This window comes from Meira miltonrushii (assembly GCF_003144205.1).
Source record: "Meira miltonrushii strain MCA 3882 unplaced genomic scaffold FA14scaffold_7, whole genome shotgun sequence".
Classification (NCBI taxonomy): Eukaryota; Fungi; Basidiomycota; class Exobasidiomycetes; order Exobasidiales; family Brachybasidiaceae; genus Meira; species Meira miltonrushii.
This window is the reverse complement of record NW_020289949.1, coordinates 170,549-183,408: the sequence shown is the minus strand read 5'-3', so window position 1 is coordinate 183,408 and position 12,860 is coordinate 170,549. Positions and strand designations below refer to the sequence as shown.

Here is a 12,860-nt window from a genome sequence, read left to right as displayed (position 1 = left end):
CTCAAGATCGGATCATGACATGGCATTTGAACAAGTGGCGCAACAGAAGAAATGGTACATTTGACATGAACATTTGTCTTTCCTCTGCCCTCCTTTCCATGCTTTCACTTCACACTCTTTGGCTTTACATCCGTTCAACATTACCAAAGGTAGTACATCATAGTTGCCTGTTTTGAAATGAGGTCAGTCAAGCCGGTCAAAGTTTCTTCATTCATGATGTCTATACACTCGCATTCATCGGGCTCTTCCAAGCAAATATTGGCAGTCTCTAGAGAAGAAGAGGAACGGTGAATGGATGCAGGCTGAGAGCCTTGAGAAAGAGGAAGTGCAAAAAGAGGAGGTGAAGGACTTAACACAAGATGCTACACAGAGTACATCAATAGAGTCAGCGGAGCAGTCCGCCTTGACCTTATTTCTTCTTCTCAATCGTCTATACAATTGGCTTTATTGGACATTTTTCCGGTTTTGAAAAAGTGCCTCTCGCGCCACTTTCCACATTATTAACAACGAAAGTTTGTACGCTAAAAGATGATTAGCGTCGCTCTTCACCGTGTACGCGGCGTATTGTTGTTTCAAGACTGACTTTGCGCTTCAGGTTGTTGTTGTTCGAACATTCGCCCGGCATTCTAACAAAAAACACACAAAGGGGAATTGAGTTTGTGCGGTCCGCATTGTGGCTTTTTATTTTAGCGCCTTAGCATTTTTGGTAATGATGATTCCCTTTGTTGTTCAATTGATATACTGGTCATCTCCTTGCAGCATATATTCTTCCCTTTGTTCGATCCACAAATTCGGTTAAATGCACTTTGCGATGATGAAGACTTTGTTCCTTTGTCCATGTATTAATGAAATTCTCATTCAAGAAAGCTTTATAAAAGAAGGTCTTTATCTGAAAAGAGATCCAATCCTCGTATCCCCAAAAGATTCAATCCTTTCACATTCCTGTCAGGTGTAAAAATGGTCCAAATTCCTTCTACTAATGATTCGGATCCCAAAGTGCCCGTAAGGCCTACTCAATTTCGTCCAATTCGCTACGAAGTTCAAGCTGAAATGGATAAATTGTTTGGCTTATCTCAAATGCAAAAACGTCAATTAGCGCTTCGTCATCGAGACGAAGATGGTCGATTATGGTTTGATGGCTTAGAAGAAGAAGAATTTCGTCATTTGTTGCAGCCTAGATCAATTCCAAACAGTCCAATGAGCCCTTTCGATTGCGATATCTCTCGTAGATCTTCAACCGCAACGGGCATGTCAAATTCCGTTCCAAGTTCTCCTACAAATCCTTACTTTCCCTCAAGTGGACATTCATTTGAGAATACATTTGCTCGTAGAAGGTCTAGCATTTCGACAAACTTTTTACTTCACTTTGATGATGCAAGCGATCTTCAAAGACGAAAAAGTGTTCCATTTATGCCTTTGACTGCAATGCTTGAAAGAGGAACCAATCTCCAATCAGAGACATCTGTCAATTCTGCCGAACAAGCCAAAGATGTTCAACCAGTACCACTTTACAGACGTCGCAGGAACAAAAGGAGTAGAAGTGATGATGACATTCACGTGCAGAGCAAGAACAAGGTTTTTCTGGAACGCTTAACGGCTGAAGGAGATGAAAACCCTTTTGAAAATGGTGTAAGCCCTCGGAAAAAGGACCACCTTCATATCACAGAGAAAGAAATAGTCATGCCCAGCTTTTTGCCAATTCCTCGACATCGCTTGGATGAAAAAATGTTAGAAGAAGCTTTTGGTCCTTTACAAAAAAGTCTAGAAGTTAAAACGAGCGACAATAGCATCACAACAAATCTGATAAAGCGTCAAAGCCCAAATTCTTCTGCCGGTACATCGCCCTCACCTACAAGGATGCAGCGTGAAATTTCAAATCCTATTTTGGATGCTGATAGGTTTATGAAAAGATCAAGAGCAATTGATGACAATGAATGCACTATTTCAAGCTCAAAAATCGACAGCAATGATGACCAAAGCATATCTAAGCAGAAAAAAGAACGTCGCAATACGACTTTTATCACATCTGACAATCCAAAAGCAGCGGCAATGTTAGGCATGACGCCCAATAATGAAAAACTTCTCGTTCCGGGTGGACTGGAAACTGGGGAACATGTCTATGATGGAATCGAGATCCCGTGTGCCAGTGTCCGTTTGCAAAGTGACGATGAAGGAGAAGATGAAGATGTGAAGAATACTTCACGTGGTTTACGCACGAAGTTTGATCGACAAAAGGATAGAATGAAGAGAGCATTACAATGAGAGTTTTTCACTCTTTTTATCAATTCGAATGATGACGAGAATGGTGATTGTACATTGATTGGGAGAGATTTGATACGCGTTTCCTTTCACCTACTAATAATACATTATTATGCTTTGTATTTCCTGTGTGCCTGCGTGCGTGCGCAAGACCGTTAAACTTTTTGTAAAGTTGTGCACTCTTCCAGTATTTAATAAGATGCACTGCTTTACGCTTTACACGCTAAATTAGAGAATAGGAAGGTGGTGATTCGTTTGATCTTTCTTCCTTTCTTTAATCCTTCCAAAGACCAACTTGATGACATGTCGTCCTTCTTTTCTGCCGCATCAGCTTTGCTGACCGGAAAAAGTGGACCTTTGCCTGAATATACGATCGGAGAAAGAGATAATTGGTTCGAAGGCAGAACAATTTGGTCACTTCATTCAGCAATACGAAAGGAAGATGGAATGCCATGTTCGATGTTAATATTCGATTCACAACAATCATCACACTCTAATTCGAAAAAATCCCTACTTCCTTTGGCAAGAAATGCACTTAGAAGATTGCGTACGACCCGACATCCAGATGTGATTAGATTACTAAACAGTGCAGAAACACCAAGCGGTGTTTTTATCGCGGTGGAACACATTCGTCCGCTTGGTAAAATCTTGGCAGAGATGAGTAACCATGGTGCAAGTGGTAGCAGTAGCGGCTATGGCAAAGAGAGATCTACATCAACCACGCAAACACAGAAAGACGAATGGGTTGGTTGGGGTTTATCCAAAGTTACTAATGCTTTGCGTTTTATGCATTCAGATATGCACGTTTCACATGGCAACGTTCGGATAGACAGCATTTTTCTCGCACCTTCTGGAGAATGGCGACTAGGTGGACTTGAGCTTGTTAGCGATCCATCATCATCGAATGATCTCATTGGTTCATCTGATGCAACTTCTTTACTTTATACGATGGGAGGTATGGTGCCCGATGCGATTCGAAATGCTCCACCAGAAGTGAAACAAGCTGGATGGAGCGTGTTGAAAGAGTTAGAGATTCATGCTTTCGACTCTTATGCTTTTGGAAGGATGATTATAGAAGCATACAATGGCACTCTTGCACCTTCAAGTTCTAATGCAAATGCAATTCCGGCTCAAGGTCGAGTACCAGCTCCTTTATTCGCCCTGATGAAAAGAATGCTTTTGCCCAACGCTAAATCTCGATTGAAAATTGAAACATTTGAGGAAGCGGGAAACAAAGTTCCAGGCGGATTTTTCGCTGAAAATAGGTTAGTAAAGGTGGCCAACGGACTAGACGGTTTCATTTTATCATCGGAAGAGGATCGTGCTCAAATTTTGAAAACCATCAAACAATCATCACAATCCTTTCCGCCTGAATTCCTTCAACATAAAGTATTACCGGTTTTGGTCAATGCTATGACGTTGGCCAGTGGATCAAGTGGCGCAACGACAAGCAACGTCGGACACTCTGACGGAGAAAGGATAACAAGCATTCCTGTAAGCCTGCACGCAAGTCGATTGTTACCTTTGATCGTTCAATTAGGTCAACCGCTGAATGACGAGGATTGGAAAAGAGCAGTAGCGCCCACTATTTTTCAAACGTTTCAAAGCGCCGATCGATCGATTCGTATGGCTTTATTGGACAACCTGACGATGTTCATTCAGAAATTAGATAGCAAACAAATCTCTGAACGAATTTGGCCACAACTTTTGAGCGGTTTCATCGATACTTCAGCTGTGATCAGGGAAGCCACCGTTCGTGCAATTGTGCCACTATCAGATAAATTGTCCGAACGCATCTTGAACAATGACCTTTTGCGGCAATTGGCAAGAACACAAGTCGATTCAGAAGCTCAAATTCGTACTAATACCACAATATTATTGGGCAATCTAGCACCGAAATTGAGCCTTTCAACGAGGAAAAAGGTTCTCATTCCGGCTTTCATACGTGTACTAAAAGATACTTTTGTTCCTGCACGTATTGCTGGAATTATGGCATTCATGGCAACAGCTGAAAGTTTTGATGGTGTTGAAAGTGCGAATCAAATTCTACCCTCCATCTGTCCATGCCTTTTAGATAGCGATCAGGGCGTACGTGAGCAAGCAAAGAGCGCTTTGGATCTATTCTTGAAAAAGATAGAGGAAGCAGCCACCCGCATGGGATCAAGCGAAGATCACTCCCAACGAGATAATATAGATGCCGTCTCATCTTCTCTGATGCCAAATGTCACGGTACAATCGACGACAAGTGCTGCTACAGCTCTCGCTCAATGGACAGTCGCAAGATTTGGCGGTGGCATCGAAACTGGCGCGAAAGAGAGCCAGGACAGAAAGTTTGAAAACGCTACAATCCCGCAGGCTGTCACTAACGGAAGTTTACAGCCTATATCTAATCAAGCTGGTTCTCTTTCATCATCGAGACAAGGCTCTCAGACACGCCTCAATACTACTGCTGCCGCTTTTGATCTCAATTCCATGCACATTTCGCAGAAAGAAGATGACAATGCAATGTCCCTAGGTATGATGGAGGATGAACCCGAACTTGAAACAGCAAATGCAGAAGCACCTCAAACCGTTTCTTGGTCCCAGAATGGCGATCTGATGAACGTAATGGATGACGAAGATGATTGGACAACCTTTGCAGCCGCGCCATTGAATGGCACTCTTCACCGAAAAACACAAGAGCCAATGAGTCGCAATATAGTTGTGAATACAAGCACAGCTCGCAACTCGCCGCAGGCGAAATCCAGACTGGGTTCCGTAAAACGTATACAAAGTCCCTCAACATCCTCAACCTCGTCCGCAAATGAGAAAAGTGTAGCGAACGGTAGCCGACATGCTTTACCCATTCCAACAGCCCCGTTGAATGAAGAAGAAGAAGATGCATGGGACATGTGAAAATGAATGATAGAGTTTCATTCGACTGGGCCGTCGCAGCAGATAAATTCACAACGAGTCTTTACTCTTTCGTTCTTCTTTTCATCAAAATTGTATTACTAGCGAGAGTATGAACTCCACCGTTTAGAGCGCCAATTCAAGTCGACTGAATGTGATGAGATATGCGACTGGTCATCAGCAAGTAGCGAACTAGGCAGTCTTGATGCTGCGGAAAGCGTACAGATAATTATACGAATCCAGATTGGCACTAGATGGAGAAAAAGCATGGTCAGAAATGCGTGATGAGCCATTGAGAAATGTCTCTTCATAGACTTATACTTACTTGATCGCGTCGGTAACTTCCTTTGGTAGATTTTGCTTCTCCGAATCTTTCTTTCCATCTTTGTCGTCTTGCTTCTCTTGGCCTTGTGATTCACTCTTTGCGCTATCTACACTATCCACACGTTTACGAGGTTTACCTGCTTGTTCTGCGCTTGGATCGACTGGTGTTTCACGTTTGAATCCTGTACTATTTTGAGCGGCAGTATGGTATCCTTGCCATGAATTGAATGCATTCACTGTACCACTTTCCCAACTCAACATTCCATCATCAAAGGGGACTCCGATCGCTGCACAATATCGCGCAACAACATCATCTGGTCGGGCCAATAAATCAGAAGCATCAACCAATGGAGGAGGCATGGGTTGAGCTTGCACTTGACCAGGTATCAAATGTGCGTCGTTAGTCTCTTCTGCCGTGTGGAACGTTGATTTTGGATTTGCCATCCAATCGTATAAAAGCTTCAATTCAACGTAGCCGGCTTCAGCTGCATCAAAATATGCGAAACCTGCTGCGCCATCTTGTACACATTTCCAGTAGCTAGGAACGCTCTTCTTTGGTGTCCGCATGAGAAAAGTATGCTTGAATCTGCGCAAAAGATCAATTGGAAGGATTGTAGGATTTTCCAACGGATCGTTGAAAGCAATTGCAGCTTGTTTATCATTCGGCTTGTAAACTGTAGAATCGGGATGTAGACTTCTCAAAGCTCCTGCGGAGAAAACGTATTGAGCCATGTCCTGTATAGAAAAGAAGATTGAATGATCAGTGATCGAATGCATACATGCATGCAACAAGAAATACAAACCTTGATGAAAATATAACGACATGCGGTTTTTTCATGTTGTCCAACGGTTACGTTCTCTTCTACACCTGATTCGGTTTCCGCCAAAACGCTCTTTAATGTACCTTCAACGGTTGAATTCCAATAGCGACCTTCAGAGGTTGCCTTACAAGCATCATCATCGTATCGGTGACAAGGTCTTTTTTCTCCATAATAAAATGGCATACTCAGAGGTTCATGATAACTGCGTGTATCGGGCCTTTGCATAAAAGCACGTTCGAATGCGGATGAAACCGATCTTGGATGACACCAAACGATGATAGGCGTTGGAGATGACATTTTTCTCTTTCTTTTTTTAAGTTGGAATGGTGGTGAGAAGAGTGTTTTCAACATCATCACCACCACCACCACCTGCACAGATCAGTTTCGGCCAAGAAGTTCTCTTTTGAATATTGTCCGAGGTTTAACTGTTAAAAAGGCACTAAATCACTGAAATGCAAGTGTGTGTCATAGCATTAGCGTGCTGTCGATGGCGTGCTTTTTAGAAGAAGAAAGATTGATCGGTGAATTTTGGTGCATTATATAAGCAGCATTTAAACACTCCGCCGTCTCCGCGGTATTTCGGAAATTCTTGCGAACGCGTTCATTTCACTTCCCCGCATTGGCAAGAAAAAAAAAACCAAAGTTGAAGGTTAGCAAACCAACTCCATCATCAAACTCAATATTCCTTTGACCATTTCAACTCTCAAATCAAATGTCAGGCTTGCGACTAAGCTGTCGCTCTACGGCAAAAAGGTATTTGGAAAGGTTGAATACAAATGGAACAATTCTTATTTCTTTAGATAAAAGAAGTTTACTTTACAGTACTTGCACATCCTCAAACACATTCAAAAGGAGGAATGATCGACGTATTATATTTGCATCTCATCCAGCATCAAAGTATAGTAGATCTTCACCACTTGTTTCCCCTTCTCGGCAAAACACCTCTTTCGGAATTGCTCAATTGAAAAGATCTTTTTCCAGCAATGCAATCTTTCAACAAAGCACACAGAAAGTTGATGGTGCAAAGATAGTCGATTATCTTCTGGCAGACGTTGGTGAAGGCATAACGGAATGTGAGATCGTGAAATGGTTTGTCGAGCCTGGCACTCGAGTGGAAGAATTTGATAATTTGGTAGAAGTGCAATCAGATAAAGCAAGCGTTGAAATCACTTCTCGCTATACGGGAACAGTTATAGAATATTGCTATCAGGTTGGGCAGGTGGCCAAAGTAGGCAGTCCTTTGTGTCGTATTCAGTTGGAATCTGCGCAAAATTCGGACGAAGAACCAGTTGAACAAGATCATTCGAATGAAGCGAAAGAAGTTAATGAGGAAAAACACGAGAAAGCCCAGGATACTACAAATCATACAACTCAAGAATTTGGAGCTAAAGAAGAAAGCGAGCCTTCTTCGTCTGCTTCTCGATTTGCTACATTGGCCACTCCTGCTGTTCGTCGATTGACGAGAGAAAATGACGTTCAAATTGGTGAAATTCGTGGTACCGGCAAAGATGGTAGGGTAACAAAAGAGGACGTTCAACAATTCATTGCATCTAAATCACAATATAAACAAAAGACAACTGATTCTGAACATTCTAGTCAATCGATAAGAAATTCCACTTTGGCCACAGATACGATTCCCATTACAGGAGTACGTAAAGCAATGTTCAAAGCAATGAGCAACACTTGGACAGCACCTCATTTTGGTTACAGCGATGAGATTGATATAACAACACTGGAAGCCGTCCGAAAGCGAATTGTCAAGGCGAACGGGAAAAGCATTAAATCGAACGAAGAGTCAAAATTGACTTTATTGCCTTTTCTCTTGAAAGCATTATCGATCACTTTGAACGATCACCCTTTATTCCGAAGCATACTTGACACTCAATCGATGACATTAAAACAAGCAAAAGAACATCGTATTTCGATTGCATTTGCATCTTCAAAAGGTCTTTTAACGCCCACTCTTCAGGGTGATGTTCGATCTTTGTCTATTAACGATATTGCTCGACAGATAGGAAATTTGCAAAGCATCGGCGCAAGCCGAAATTTAACACAAAGCGAAACAGGCAGCGGCGCTACCATCACTTTGAGTAATATAGGCAGCATCGGAGGAACACATACATTCCCTTTGATTCCACCGACCGGTCAAATGATTATTGGCGCTGTCGGCAGGGCAAGAATTTTACCTAGATTTGAAGGAGATCCGGAAAATGGCAAGGTCAGACCAGCAACAATTTTGCCAATAAGTTTTTCAGCGGATCATCGAATCGTAGAGGGTATTGAATTGGCAAATTTCGTCAATGATTGGAAACGATTGCTCGAAGATCCGATGTCATGGATCGTGAAGATGCATTGAAATGGGAAGGGAGTGAAAAATTGTACAATCTATCATAAAGACACACGAATTTGAAACAACTAAAAAATATCATTGAAGACACGGATACGTGAGAAGTCGAAATCGATAATAACGATTCGCTAGTAAAAGTATACAATAAGATCGATTTGCCAGATGTACGCCATCATACCCTCAGAAATGAAGCAAAAGCTTTGTCCTAAGCATTCGATTTCTCCTTGCCCGTCACCATATTCCATACTGATACATGAACTCAAACGATCTTTTGAGGTTCATCATGCACCGTCGAATCTCTTGTGCTCCCTTGATCATTCGCTAAAGCAGCCGATTCAAGACATTGTGCTATCCATAAATTCTCTTCAGCTAATGACATTGAATCGGTCGAAGATGGTGATGATGTAAAGCAGAACGGCGTTTCGAACATGTCCTGGCCGAGTTCCGTAGACGCTGATGAATTGGAGCCCGTCTCTGTATTCTCAACTTGTGATCCTTCGTTTGTATCGATGCTGCTGCCGATTTGAGAGTGTGTTGCAATGCCATTGTGATCTCTTTCACTGAATCCGTTTGACAAGTGTCCAATGAAGTCAAAGCCTTTGCGCTCATCGTAAGCCAAGATAGAATCCATGCCCGCTGCAGGGCATTCGACCGTTCATGATTGTCATCATGACGATTGAATGTCACCTCCTCTGCTGGGAGGCAAGCATGAGAATCATATATACTTTGCTGTTGATGAGATGATACTTGATTGCAAGGTTTTGTAGTGAATTTGGAAAGTAGATCAGTAGGCGAAAGTACATTCTCTCGTGGCGCTGCGATCGAAAAAGGATCCATTTGAGTTGTCGGAGATAGGTTTTGATTCATCAATAAAGTCTTGACCAAGCCTTCTAATGTTCGTACACGTTCTTCCAATTCTGCCTTTTCTGCACGTAACTGATTGGATTCTTGTTCCATTTCCGATACGAGTTTCTTTTTTCTATCACGACTTTTTTGAGCGGAAACACGATTACGAGCGGCACGAGCTGCAAGACGAGCAGCTCTTTCTGGATCTACCGAACGTAATTTGAGGGCTAATTTAGTCTCATAGCCTTTTGTGGAACTATTTGATGATGAAGATGTTGACCGGGCATCATCATCATCTGTGTAGGGTGGTGAGAGATAGGACATGTGTGATGAGGAGGTGTAGTTGGTGGTGGTGGGAGTATTAGGAGGAATGATAACCACTGATTGTATTTCAAAAGAGAGAAAGTTTAAATAGGGTGCACATTGCTAAACGCACGCACTCCGCGCGACATGCAATGCAACTTTAACACAGCTCAGGTACCCTCACTAATGACGTGGAAGGCAATTTGAACGAGCGACTGCTGAGGTGCTGCTGCATAACACATTTGTACACGGAAGACCGACCGGCTTCTGCTTAGAAGCTTATCGAAGGCCTACTAAACGGCACGCTGCGCTGCGCAGCGCAGCACAAGCTCATCCCGCTCAGCAGCTACTTGCACCGCATTGAATGATAAAAGTCAATGATTTTCTTTGTTTAGTATCAGATGGTCATCATTCCTACCTTGATATCTTATGTGTGCAATTTTGTAGATTCATACTTGCCTGTATAGAGACTTTTAAAGCTAGCAGAAGCTATTCGATCAAATGCACCCAGGTATGTTGTGGGTGGCCCAGTGAATTGGGTCAATATTTCTGCAACGTGACTTCCTTCTTGTCTTTTGTGCCACGACTTCATTGATTTGTTTGCATTTCGTCATAGATTAAGGAAGTCACCGAGTGGCGAATGCATTGTATCAGTGTATCGGATCGTGTGCATCGCCGCGCGCGAATGATGATGCTTTCGTGCTTAATGAATATTAGCGCCAGGCACGGACCATTCTTCTGTTTCATTTCAGAAGTATTCACCCCCCCGCTCAAAAGGTGGAAGTGATTCTACAGCAGATCAAACAAAGACGCATGACAGCAAGCAGAAAGAAACATTTCTTTAGCTTAATATTCATTCCCATCATCCCTTTCTTAAAAAAAAGTCTCTTTCTTCATCTTTAAAAAGCGGATATTCCATCTATCATGAGTACAAAACACTTCTTTGATTCTGCTGATGGCTTGGTGGACAAAGCTGAACGTGGTGCAATCGCTTTAAATCCAGCATTGAGATAGTAAGTGGAACAGAAAAATATGTGCACATCTTGATACTTTGGCCTGACTGAAATCTACTTTCATTCTTATTCCACAGCTATGCACCTCACAAAATTATCTATGATACAACTCATTCAAATTCAAAAGTTGCCATCATTTCTGGAGGTGGTGCAGGTCACGAACCTGGTCACGCTGGAGTGATCGGTCGTGGTATGCTCACTGCCGCCGTTTCTGGTGAAATTTTTGCTTCTCCATCTGCTTCGCAAATTTGCAGCGGATTGGATTTGGCAAATACAGATGCAGGTGTAATTTTTGTCGTGAACAGATACACAGGTGATTGTTTGAACTTTGGTTTAGCAACCGAAAAGGCTCGCGCAGCATTGGCTTACAGCGGTAACAAGAGCAGCGGAGGCGTTGAAATGGTCATCGTGGGAGATGATGTTGCCGTTGGCCGTGAACGTGGTGGCTTGGTCGGTCGTCGTGGTTTGGCCGGAAACATTATCACTTGCAAGGTTCTCGGTGCAGGTTCGGAAAAAGGTTTAAACGTGAAACAATTGAAAACCTTGGGTGATGCTTTGATCGAGGGTACGGTATCCATCGGTACTTCTCTAGACCATTGTCACGTACCAGGTCGCTCCAAAAATGCGGAAGATTGGGGTGCCTTACCCGCCGAAGCATGCGAAATCGGAATGGGTATCCACAACGAACCCGGATTCAAAAGATTGGACAAGACACCGCCAGCATCCGAACTAATTCGAGAAATGTTGCATCTGTTGTTGAACCAAAACGATACAGATCGTGCCTACGTTGCATTTGACAAAGATGATGCACCCGCAGTTCTGTTGAATAATTTGGGCGGTGTAAGTCAATTGGAAATGAATGCTTTATTGAATGAAGTGATCACCCAATTAGCCGATACGTACAGCTTGCATCCTGCACGTTGTTATGCCAATCAATACATGACTTCTCTCAATGCGCCAGGCTTCGGTATCTCTTTGGTGAATCACAAGAAGATCTTAAAGGAAACCGGACAGAATGTTTTGGAATTGTTGGATGCACCGACTGATGCTTATGCATGGTCAGGCGTCCGCACAGGCTGGGGACAAGCTACAGGAAAGCCACGCGATCGTAAAGCAGAAGAACAAGAGGCGATCGAACGATTGAAATCTGTTCGTCAAAAAGGTGGCAGTGTGAGCGGTTTAACGGATGATGCAAAATCTAGTCAAGGTGGCCCAACAAACGGAGATCCACAACTTACCCAACGTGCGATCACAAAAGCATGCGAAAATGCAATTGCAGCAGAACCAGATATGACACGATTCGATACCATCGTTGGTGATGGTGATGCAGGTGAAACTTTGGAGCATGCTGCCAAAGCTACGATTGAAGCTTTGAAGAAAGGAGAGATCGATCTCAACAATGCTGCAGGTACTTGTTTGAGTATCGGAACAGTTTTGGAAAGTGCTATGGGTGGCACGAGTGGTGCCATTTATGCTCTCTTCTTTGCCGGTTTAGTTCAAGGTTTGGTAACCGGTCCCGGCAAAGCAGGCCAACCAGCAACGATTAAAGAATGGGGTTATGCAGCCCAAGCAGCATTGACCAATTTGGGTACCTACACACCCGCTCGTCCAGGCGATCGTACCTTGGTTGACGCACTCACTCCATTTTGTGAATCATTGGCGAATGGCAAATCTCTCGCGGATAGTGTCGCAGCCGCCAAAGAAGGTGCAGAAGCTACAAAGACGATGAGAGCTCGTTTAGGTCGTGCAACGTATGTTGCTAGTATGGATGATAAGAAAGACATGCCACCAGATCCGGGTGCATGGGGTGTTTGGGCTTTGGTTGACGGTTTGAGTCAAGTTTTAAACTAAATCATACTGAACACAAGATTTCATACCTCGATTTGTCACCTTTCATAAACAAATGAATGAGAAGAAATAGGAAGAATCCAATGACTTTCTTTATACGCTGCGCTAAGGGGTGGATTATAGAGCATCTTTGTGTATGTGTGTTAGTGCGTGTGTGTGTGTGTGTGTGTGTGTGTGTGTGTGTGTGTGTGTGTGTGTGTGTGTGTG

General features: G+C 43.1%; 6 protein-coding genes across 6 annotated transcripts; 4 read left to right on the top strand and 2 right to left on the bottom strand.

Annotated features, from left to right (window-relative positions):
• The first annotated feature begins 832 nt into the window (after positions 1-832).
• On the top strand, positions 833-2,412 carry FA14DRAFT_94998 (uncharacterized protein). The gene has a single exon (XM_025503107.1). It carries the CDS (start codon positions 958-960, stop codon positions 2,260-2,262), a length of 1,305 nt encoding a protein of 434 aa, XP_025351809.1. The 5' UTR covers positions 833-957; the 3' UTR covers positions 2,263-2,412.
• A 141-nt stretch (positions 2,413-2,553) lies between these two features.
• FA14DRAFT_114799 (ARM repeat-containing protein) lies at positions 2,554-4,416 on the top strand (the record flags this gene model as incomplete). The annotated part of the gene is made up of 3 exons (XM_025496073.1): positions 2,554-2,944; positions 2,996-3,677; positions 3,759-4,416. Coding segments are annotated over 3 exons (1,731 nt in total), but the record flags the coding sequence as incomplete, so codon positions are not given.
• A 927-nt stretch (positions 4,417-5,343) lies between these two features.
• Positions 5,344-6,593, bottom strand: FA14DRAFT_166128 (uncharacterized protein; the record flags this gene model as incomplete). The annotated part of the gene is made up of 4 exons (XM_025500003.1): positions 5,344-5,456; positions 5,613-6,210; positions 6,279-6,379; positions 6,407-6,593. 4 exons carry the CDS (start codon positions 6,591-6,593, stop codon positions 5,344-5,346), a joined length of 999 nt encoding a protein of 332 aa, XP_025351807.1.
• A 415-nt stretch (positions 6,594-7,008) lies between these two features.
• Positions 7,009-8,652, top strand: FA14DRAFT_166127 (CoA-dependent acyltransferase; the record flags this gene model as incomplete). The annotated part of the gene is made up of 2 exons (XM_025500002.1): positions 7,009-7,049; positions 7,278-8,652. The coding sequence occupies 2 exons, from the start codon at positions 7,009-7,011 to the stop codon at positions 8,650-8,652; spliced, it is 1,416 nt and encodes a 471-aa protein (XP_025351806.1).
• Positions 8,653-8,832: 180 nt separating this feature from the next.
• FA14DRAFT_94769 (uncharacterized protein) lies at positions 8,833-9,893 on the bottom strand. Its single transcript, XM_025503106.1, has one exon. It carries the CDS (start codon positions 9,811-9,813, stop codon positions 9,013-9,015), a length of 801 nt encoding a protein of 266 aa, XP_025351805.1. The 5' UTR covers positions 9,814-9,893; the 3' UTR covers positions 8,833-9,012.
• Positions 9,894-10,716: 823 nt separating this feature from the next.
• FA14DRAFT_128095 (putative DAK2-dihydroxyacetone kinase) lies at positions 10,717-12,656 on the top strand (the record flags this gene model as incomplete). Its single annotated transcript, XM_025496835.1, has 2 exons — positions 10,717-10,805; positions 10,883-12,656. The coding sequence occupies 2 exons, from the start codon at positions 10,717-10,719 to the stop codon at positions 12,654-12,656; spliced, it is 1,863 nt and encodes a 620-aa protein (XP_025351804.1).
• Between the last annotated feature and the right edge of the window lie 204 nt (positions 12,657-12,860).